We start from the raw sequence: 10707 nt of genomic DNA on the forward strand, positions 1-10707 counted from the left end.
GCATTTCCCGTGCGCTGAACCCCCGCCCCCACCCCGGTTCCTCCTCACTCCCTCTCCCCTATCCCCACTTCGGCCCCTGGCTGCTGGGGCTGGGGGGAGGCAGGGAGAGCGCGAGAGCTTTGGAGACCTCTCCCTAGAAATCTTGGGGGGAGGGGGAAGCGGGCTTGGCTGCCTTTGCTGCCGCCCGGGGCCTGGGCTCCCCCACGCGCCCACCGTTGCCGCGGGGGAGGTGGGGTCCGCTGCTGGCTTTGAGCTTGGGCTTCTTCGCTCCACGCTCGTCCTCGTCCATAATGCAGACAAGAAGCTGCCGGGAGCTGCTCCCTCACCTCCCCCAGGACTCCTTCAGTCCACCGAGCAAGTTGCAGTCACGATGCAAAAATCAGGGCCGCCAAGTCTGGACCGCTGCCTTCCATCCCCGCCCCCCGCCGGCCCTTGGAGGATTATCTAATTAATACTTGTTTAGCGGTGCACACCAAGACCAAGTAGCGCAGTAGTGCAAACAACGAGGGTTATTTTATTTCAGGTACTAAACGCGGGGGGGGGGGGGCAGTTGCACCAGCTAAAGCCCATTGATTTCTACTGAAATAAGGAGCAGAAAAATCTTTCTACCTCCTCCAGCTGAATTATGCTGGCTGTTTTTGAAAAACAAACCCATCTTCAAACAGTGGGAAGGTTGGAGCAAAGCTTCACTCCTCCCTATAATTTTCAGCTACTTCTGTTCAAGATTTGATTTTTATTCCTGTCTTCTCAATTTTAGAATCAGGTCTAACTCTGCAAGAGACCCATATGTCAGAGACCTTCAGCTGTGTATATAAGAATCCCGTTCTCTCCAAACTATATCCCAACTTTAACAGATCCCCAGCCTCAAAAGGAAAGGCCTAGTTGGGCCTGTGATATAACCTAAATTGATATCCCCATAAATCTGCATAGTAATTCCAGAGCTATTCATATATTCACATTTCAAATTCAAGGTTGTACAGGAAGTGTAATTTTTAAAGAATGATTATTCATACTCCTTAGTGTCCAGTCTTGAGGGGTTCAGAAAGACGTGCAGACAGTTCTCAGAAGGACATGACCTTGTAAAAAGCACATGGAATTTATTAAGGACATTGGCACTGGGGCTACCTGACGTGAAGTTCAACATTAGAGACATTTGCTCTAATAATTAAAAACCTCAAGGGAAAATTTTAAAAATCAAGTCTAATTAAGGTTTGTCTTTCATGGTGCTCCTGACTCCACCTAGTGTGAGTATTCATGAACTTTTCATTTTGAAAGGGCTAGTTTAAGTTTACGGGAAAACAGATGCATTAAGATACAGTCACAAAGGAGCTCATGCAGTTTTAATGGATGGCAGAGCTGTCTCATCAGAAAATAATGTGGGCTGAAGTGACAGCATCTGATGACGGTCCCCTTGGCCATCTCTGTTTTATGAATGATCTCGCGGGTCTTGACCCCTCCTCAGAACGAGGGTGCTGGCTGGGTGTGGGAAAGAATCATTTCATCTGCCAGGTGTTCTCACTGAAACCCTATGGGGCAGGCCTCTCAGGGGGCAGCATTAGAGACTCTTTATATCCTTCCAGAAGCACTTCTCTAAGAAGCCACTTCCCATAGCATGGGCAAGGAGGGGGAAGAAGGTGGACCCCTCATGCACCTACAACACCCCTGCATCCTCTTCAAACTGCCCCATGCCCCCTCCATGCACTGAGGGCCCCCAGCCATGCACTTCCTGGAGCCACTCAGAAAAACCAGGGCCTACAAGTGAGACTGGCCCATCCTCCTTGTAAAGAGCAAACATCCTCACCAAGAGCTCCCCTGGACAGCAGAAGGTGAGGACAGGTCTCACCCTCCTGTGCAAGGAGCCAACCAGGGATTCCTTCCAGAAGAACGTGGTGCTTGGCCAGGAAGATTGTCATTGGTGTGTTTGTTGATGTTCACCTTTTCTTACCGCTAGCTCTGAGCTCCTTTTACACCAGCAGTTCTCAAATTTTGGGTCTTAGGGCCCTTTAACTCTCTTAAAAATTGGGGACCCCCATGGAGCAGTTGGGTGGCTCAGTGGGTTAAGCAGCCCACTCTCGATCTCAGCTCAGGTCTTGATCTCAGCGTCATGAGTTCAAGCCCCACGTGATATAGAGATTACTTAAAAATAAAATCTTAAAAAAGTTTGAGGACCCCAAGGAGTTTTAATAAACCCATTATACAACAACAAAATAACATTTTAATGAAAACTAATCTTTTCAAAAAGTGAGAAGAACGGTTATTTTGCATTTTCGCAAGTGTCTTGAAAGGGTCAGATCATACTTGGAGAACTGCTGTGTGTACAATCTTTGGTTTCTATGTTTGCATCTACATTTTCAACCTATAATGACTCCTCTGTATCAGGCACTGTGTCAGCTGCTGGAAGAGAAGGGTGAAGTAAGATCTGGTCCTTGCTCTTGAGTTTGCAGACTCAAAGGGCTCGTTCCTCTATTTGAGTGCCTCCCACACTTAGCAAGAGGCGGACACCAGCCACCTGCAGCCCTGTGAGAGCTTATCAGCTCATCTCTTTATTCTCCTGTAGCTTCATTTTCTGCCTGTCTCCTGGTTCCTTCTCAGAAACTTACAAACATGCTTACAGCCCCCACTTCTCTTTTTTTAAACCCATCTTCATCCCACTTCTGCCGGTTACTGGGCCTTTTCTCCTTCCCCTTATAGCCACACTTGGTGAAAGAGCTGCCTGGCCTCCTTAGCTCAACTTCCTCCAACTCCAGTCACTCTTCACCCTACAAAACTCCACTCCCAAATGGACAGGCTAGTAGACTTTTCTCCATCTGTATTCCTACCCAGCCCCTGGGCAGCACTCCATGCTCGTTCCTCAGAGCCAAGCCTGGCTGCTCAGTGAATCACCTGGGGGATTCTGCCTGTGCCTCTTCCCATTCAGTTGGTTTGGGACCAGCCTCCTAGTGGTAAACTGCTAGTTTTAAAAGCTGCCCAGGTGAACCAGGAAGTAGAGCATGGGAGAAAGGGGACAAGGTGTCAGACTGAAGAATTCAGGAGCCGCATGGTCCTGAATTGATTTGGAAATTTCAGTAGGTATTCCTGAGATCCTTTTTTTTTTAATCAAAGATTTTATTTATTCGAGAGAGAGAGACATGAGCAGGGGGGAGGGGCAGAGGGAGAGGGAGAAGCAGACTTGCCGCTGAGCAGGGAGCCCAATGCAGAGCTGGATCCCAGGACCCTTGGGATCATGACCTGAGCCGAAGGCAGACGCTTCTCAGGCTGAGCCACCTAGGCGCCCCGAGATCTTTCATATTTAAAAAAATAAGCCTTGGAATACCTGAGAGTATCAGTCAGTTGAGTGTCTGACTCTTGGTTTTGGCTTGGGTCGTGATCTTGGGGTGGTGGGACCAAGCCCCACATCAGGATCTGCACTCAGGGCGGAGTCTGCTGGAGATTTTCTCCCACTCTCTCTCCCTTTCCTTCTGCTCCTCTCCCTGCTTGCATTCTCTCTCTCTCACAAATGAATAAATAAAATCTTAAGAAAATAGTAATAAGCCTGCTACATCTACTGGAAAGGCCTACATACAATGAGCACCCATAGAGCCTACATTAGGGCTTCTACATATCACTTCACTGTAAAGCAAACTGCGGCTCCCCAGAGAAGGCTGATTATAGGTCTGGGGAAGAAACCGAGCATGGTGACCCTGGACCATTTTGTCATACCAGAAAGCAAGAATGTTACCAAAGACTCTGGAGGCCCTGTCCAGAGCTGGGGCAGAACCGGGGCAATTCAAACATCATTGAAAGTAATAACTATAATGGTTCAGAACACTTCAATTATGTTGAAACCTATTCGTTCATAATGTTCTTTGAAAAAGTACATTGATTGTTTTTGAAGACTGCTAAGGAGCCCAATGCATTATTTTTAAAAACTGGCAGAGAAAGGAAAAGAATCAAGCATTTATTCATTCATTCATTCATTTATTTATTTAAAGATTTTATTTATTTGACAGAGACACAGTGAGAGAGGGACACAAGCAGGGGGAGTGGGAGAGGGAGAAGCAGGCTTCCCGTGGAGCAGGGAGCCCGATGTGGGGCTTGATCCCAGGACCCTGGGACCATGACCTGAGCCGAAGGCAGACACTCAATGACTGAACCACCCAGGCGCCCCAAGAATCAAGCATTTATTATCTTGAGTTTCCTGTACAAACTCTACGTCAGTATAACCAAATAACTGATGAGGGGAAATTTCTCTTTACAGAAGGATGGCAGCTAATAAATGAAGAAGAAATGATGGGATTGGAACATTGCCATCATGGAGCATACATGGCTGATAGCTTTGCACACAAAACAGAGACCACCCAACGTTCTGTGCTTCCTGGTGGAAGTCCACAATGCTACCAGGGAAATGTTCTCACTAGAAAATCAAACCTGAATCTGACTAAGCCTCTACATCACAGATCGGCACATCACATCCTGGGGGCCAACTCAGCCCTGATGCCTGTTTTTATGAATAAAGCTTTACCAAAACAAAGCCATGCCCATTTAAGTAGTGGCAAGAGAGACGACTTGGCTTTGAGGTCTAAAATATTTACTGTCTAACCCTTTACAGAAAAAGTTTGCCAATCCTTGCTATAGATTCAGAAGAGTCCCAAGACTTATCAATCAGTTGCAATATAGGTATCTTACTTGAATCCTGATTGAACAAAAAGGAAAAGTTACTCATAAGAAAATTAGAGAAATCTGAACACTGGTTGGAAGATGTTATGGAATTATTAATAATTTTAGATGTAATAATGGTATAGGGTGTGTGTGTGTGTGTATAAGAGGTATTATCTAGGGCAGACATGCTGCAGTATTTATGAATGAAATGAGATTGATTTCAAAATAATACAGGTTGGGAGCGCCTGGGTGGCTCAGTTGGTTAAGCGACTGCCTTCGGCTCAGGTCATGATCCTGGAGTCCCTGGATCGAGTCCCGCATCGGGCTCCCTGCTCAGCAGGGAGTCTGCTTCTCCCTCTCCCGCTCCCCCCTCTTGTGCTCTTTCTCTCTCTCAAATAAATAAATAAATCTTTAAAAAAAAATAATAATACAGGTTGATAGAGAACATGCCAGTCAGTATTCTCGGTGAAATATATAATCCTACTAATAACTCTGTTAGCAGGCACCATTATGATTCCCATTTTACAGATGAGAAACTGAGGCACAGAATTGATATCGGACGGCTGAGAGGTGGGACTGGGACTCAGATTCTGGCGACTTCAGAGCCTGTGCCCCTTACCAGCCCTGCTATGTGGCCTCCGGGGGATCACAGGATGGTCTGGCTGGAGAGGACCCCCAGAACACCTTCCCTGGGGAGCATACAGAAGGTGAAGCCACCAGGCGATCCCACAGACAGCATCCCCGTGGCTCGCTTAATGGACAATCTGAGCCCTCTGTGCCACTGACCACGTTAGAGCTACAGCCACACAGGGCGAATGGCCCCTTCCATCAGAGATGCCGGTTTAGCAGGAGACATACCACAAATACATGTTCGTTTTGGAAACCCCGCTCCAGCTGGGGCGGAGGAGAGGTGGGTGGTGCTGAGCCTGGAGACGGGAGACCAGTTAGGAGGCTGCTGCAAGAATCCATGAGGAGGCGACAAGGGGCATGGAGAGGGAGAAGTTAACGTCGAATGTTGAGAGAGCGGGACTCATGAGTGCTATACAGACGGGGGCATTCGTCCTGTTTGCTGGGGGCTGGCCCCACGCAGCTGCGCTGTCACACGCCCAGCCTCATTCTCTTGGACAGTGAGAAGCAGGGACGGCAGATGTCCCCACTTAGGAGGGACAGTGAAGGACAACAGCCCCGAGCTCCCACCACATCCCGGACGCTGCGGGCTTCGCATCCTCTGCCACTCAGGGGCAGCCTTCCTGTGCCTGCGCGGCAGGGGAGAACGCTAAGCACAGGGCACTGAAGACCTGCCTGAGATCCCAGCAAGTAGTGATGAACCAGGTTTGCACCCGCGGAGTCAGCCTCCAAAGCTTGTGTTCTTCTACCTGAAGCAGGCCTCCTTCTCCAAAGGACTAATCAGGCACATTTTAGGACAGAGGAAAATAAGACTCACCTCCGACTTCCCTTTAAATACCAAGTATCCCTTCGGGTGCCTGGGTGGCTCAGTCGTTAAGCATCTGCCTTCGGCTCAGGTCATGATCCCGGGGTCCTGGGATCGAGCCCCACGTCTGGCTCCCTGCTCTGCGGGAAGCCTGCTTCTCCCTCTCCCACTCCCCCTGCTTGTGTTCCCTCTCTCGCTGTCTCTCTCTGTCAAATAAATAAATAAAATCTTTTTAAAAAATAAATAAATACCAAGTATCCCTCATGCATTTCAAATAGGTCTCCCTGTACAAGAAGCCCTGTCCACTCTCCGGAGCACAGTGGCTGGATAAATGAGGCCCATCAGGGCAACACTCCATCAGCTGGGGCCAACCAGGCAAGACTCTGCCTGGAGAGATGGGCTCGCTCCCAAGTCACGGAGGTTCCCAAGTGTTTGTCCACCAGCAGCCCTGCTCTTGCAGCCAGTGTGGAGAGCACGGCCAATGGCGAGTGCATAGTCCCGAGCCCCAAGACCTGTGATCAAGTTCTGATTCTGCCTCAGCCCCTGAGACTATGCCCAGTACCTCTCCTTTGCTCTGGGACCTAGATTTCCTTCCACGTGGGTCTGGTGCCCACCTCCGCGGTGCGGTTTCAGAGATTCAGCATGGATGGGGTTCCCTGACGTTGTGTAGCAGTGTGGCTTATCTACTTGCTTTAGGGGGCTCCTTGTTAGAATGAAATTATATCCCATAACCCCTCGATTCTATTCACATTTTAACTGCTCCAAAGCCAGGACACAGACGTCTATACCTGTGAAGGCATGCATTTGGTTGGTATTCCTGGTGCCATGATTGAAAACCACTCCCCTCAACATTTCAGTTACCAAACAGTTGAAGGATCATTTGTGAAAGCTGTATGAGTTTGGGGGTTGCCGAAAACTTTCTGTTGATACTTGCAGGCAATGTCAAGAAAGCCAAGCATGAATGCTTACAAGAAGGTGTCTGGGGCTGGGAGTCTCCTGGAGACCACAGTAGGGATCCACTTGTGTGAGGCAAGATAATAATCTCTCAGGATACCGACATCTAGATCCCCAGGGACTGTGAGTCATTACCTTATGTGCCAAAAGGGACTTCACAGATGTGACTAAGTTAAGGCCCTTGGGATGAGCAACGTATCCTGGATTATCCGGCTGGGCCCAATCTAACCTTGTGCATCTTTAAAGCCGGAGAACCTTTCCCAGCTGTGGTTCGAGGGATGTGGTTTTGCTAGCTTTGAAGAGGGAGGAAGGGGCCACAAGCCACGGAACGCAGGTGGCCTGAGAACCTTGCAAGGGTGAGAAAAGCCACTGTCCCCTAGAGCCACCAGAAAAGAAAGCAACCCCACCTACACCTTGACCTTAGCCGAGGGAGGCCCAGGTGAGACCTCTGACCTCGTCTCATAGTGTCGGATAATAAAATTCACGTGTTACAGTCACTGAGTCTGGGGCAGTTAATTACAGCCCCAAGAGGAAACTAAAGTACCACTCTTCAGGAAATCATCCCCTCACGCCTTACTGGCACAGAGGATGACATTGTTACGGAACCTGGACTGGATCGCCCGATGGAAGAACCAAGCGGCACCCGGAGACCTTGGAGGACAGGAGGTTTATTTAACACTGGCGGGCTCAGAGGAGAGTAGTCTCCAAAGGTCTGAGCCCCGAGCACAAAGGGGACAATTTATACACTTCTACTTCCGCATACTTGGCACTTTTGGCGCATGCACAAAGCGGGGCAGGGAGAAGAACCCGGATTGGTGCATGCGGGAAGCAGAGCAGGGAGAAGAACCCGGAAGAGCCCCGGGGCAAGGACTGGGACTCTCTCGCTGGCTCGGTCAGCCATCTTAGGACACAGATTGTCCTTATCAACATCATATGGAAAAACATGGATATTGACCACTACGAGTCCACAATGCTTTGAAGAATGGGCCAGAACATGAAAAATGTTGAGAATAACTTACCAGTCTATTCGCCTGTATTTTATGTTCACACAGGAATGGCTACATAGGGCTCCAATCCTCTTTCACAGATATGAAACAAATATCCCAAGTGATGAGAAAGTATCCTGTCATGGGTTAATGGTAACATATCCTTTTCTTAGTGATTCATGAAATAATGGTTCTTTCTGCTGAGGCATGTATTTTCTTAATTAATTAAATTTTTTAGATGGGGGAGCAGAGGGAGAGGGAGAGAAAGAATCTCAAGCAGACTCCCTACCTAGTGTGGAGCCCGATGTGGGACTCGATCTCACGACCCTGAGATCATGACCTGAGCCGAAACCAAGAGTCAGATGCTTAACCGACTGAGCCACCCAGGGGCCCCTGAGGTGTGTATTTTACCATCATGACAGTCAATGACATAGAGTAACCCACGTGGGCATGCTCCTTACATAGGAGTCATTGGGTTAACGTTTGCTTCCCTGAAAAAATCTTGGATTTTAAGACTTGGCCCCTCAGCTGTGTGTTTCTGGGATTTGGGGGGTGCCTACCTGCACTGTCATCCTTCCTCAGTTCTAGGACTTGGTCTGAATGGCCTCCTTCCCTCTCTGTAACGGAGCTTCTCTGTCATTCCCGTTGCTCTGGGAACTGCTTCCCGTCCTCATTCTGGAGCCTAGGAGTCATTTGGCTAGGATCCCACAGGTGAGAAGGGGGATCCTCTTTACCGGAGTTAGCATTCTTCTGGAGTTCACAGCTGTCCTGTGGCCTTTGATTTTTACATCGTCAGAATTAATTGATATTAATGCCAAGGCAGGTGGAGTCCCTGAATGGCAAAACCAGAAGCGGCTCGGCGGCCGCAGACGACTCCTTCGGCTGCACACACGTCTTCTTTAATGTGCTGTATTTATTCTGGTCACCTTCTGAAAGGCTCGATGGCATCCCTTTCCTGGTAAAAGTCTGGAGGAAGACAAATTCAAGCATCTGTTTGGACAGGGGCCATTTGGAGAATGGGACTATCCTCTCTGTGGATTTATGAGTTTGTTGGAGGCACAAAGAGTGCAGAACGGACGCAGGGGAGGAGACAAGTAAAGAAAGTGCAGAGAAGTCTCCAGCCTCTGCACTGTCACACCTGCTTCTGTGGGTCTTGGGCTCAGTGGGGTTTCAGAGCCCCTGGCTGGTCCACTGTCGCTCAGATCTGTCTCAACATCCCTCGAGAGAGAAGCAACATGGGCCGGGAAACCACCTGCCCCTCCAGCTCGTCATACAGAGTCCCAACCTCAACCAACAAACTCAGGGTGCAGCAGCCCACAGTGGGTCATCTGGGTGGGGTTGGAGGAGGGGAAGGCAAAGGAGTTCCCGAGACGATAATGAGGCAAGGCCCTCCCTGTAGGTAAAACAGCCAAACCTAGCATTTGACCTGCTTGCCCCTGCAGGTGGTCTGCCTGCAGGGTGTGTGGGACTTCTGGTCTGGCAGGGCACTTAGAGAAAAGCAAGGACCCAGAGAGGAGAGGGTAGGACTGCAGTTCACTTTGGGATGCTATAATAAAAAGGAAGGGGAGGGAGTTCTCAGGCATTCCTGAAATGCCCAAACATGCTTGGACCCTGCCATGAGCTTCTCCGGCTTTCCCTCTGACCTCTTAGAGATATCCCATCAGCACAGAGGCTGGAAGGGTGGGTGGGCAAACCTGGAGCAGTTACGGGAGTACTCGTGAGAAATATGAGAAATTCCGTCAGAGCATCGCACACGGAGTGACCGTCAGCCTTTGCCTGCAGACTCAAGGGCTCACAACCACCCACTTGGCTCAAAATGGCAGCCACCCCCTGTGAGCGGGTTTCTTAGCTCTTGCCCACCTGTCCCCATCCTGCCTCTGCACCATTTCCAAGAGGAAGCATGTCAGCTCACCCCCACCTCCAATTTCATTCTCTACTCTCTCCTGAAGACTCCCACTCAACTAGTTGCAGAGAGAGCCCATGCCAGCCACCAGAATTCATCAGGCTCTGCTTTTGCTTGTAAGTATGCACAGACAATGAGAAGCTCCCAGGCACATGAGGAGAGTCAGTGGCTGAAAAGGGCCATTGAGCCAATATTTTTGAACTAATTTTGAGCTATTCCCCCCCACCCAGGGAAATATCAGAAGCTATTATATGAAGGAATGAAAAGATTTTAGTGTTTAAAAGAAATGAGCAATTGGAGCTCAAAGAAGAATTCTTGGCGAAAAAGCCATAATTTTTTTTTTTTTAAGATTTTATTTATTTATTTGAGACAGAGAGAATGAGAGACAGAGAGCATGAGCGGGAGGAGGGTCAGAGAGAGAAGCAGACTCCCTCCCGAGCAGGGAGCCCGATGCGGGACTCGATCCAGGGACTCCAGGATCATGACCTGAACCAAAGGCAGTCGCTCAACCAACTGAGCCACCCAGGCGCCCCAAAAAAGCCATAATTTTTGAGAATAAAAGAAAAACTGAGGAGAGACAGCAAATGGCAGAAGGATAGAGCTGAAGCCTGATGGGCTGGATTAGCAGCTCAGTGTAACTCAAAGAATTGTTGCCACCACAAAGCAAAAAGACAGATGAGGGAGAACCATGAAAGGCAGTATTTACAACCAAGGGAAATCCACGAGATCTTGTCTTTTGCCTCCCAGGAGTCCAGGAAGGGAGAACGGAGAAGAGAAAGGTGATCAGAGAAACA

The 10707-nt window shown here is 49.1% G+C and overlaps 1 protein-coding gene across 1 annotated transcript in view; it reads right to left on the minus strand.

Moving 5' to 3' along the window:
- Window positions 1-289, minus strand: part of BACE2 (beta-secretase 2) — a 90252-nt gene extending 89963 nt beyond the window's left edge. Inside the window, exon 1 of the mRNA XM_021679266.2 lies at window positions 214-289. Within this exon, the coding sequence (XP_021534941.2) occupies window positions 214-289 (76 nt within the window). The remainder of the gene's footprint in view (window positions 1-213) is intronic.
- Window positions 290-10707: the final 10418 nt, after the last annotated feature.

Source organism: Neomonachus schauinslandi, chromosome 1 (genome assembly GCF_002201575.2).
Source record: "Neomonachus schauinslandi chromosome 1, ASM220157v2, whole genome shotgun sequence".
In the NCBI taxonomy this organism is placed as follows: domain Eukaryota; kingdom Metazoa; phylum Chordata; class Mammalia; order Carnivora; family Phocidae; genus Neomonachus; species Neomonachus schauinslandi.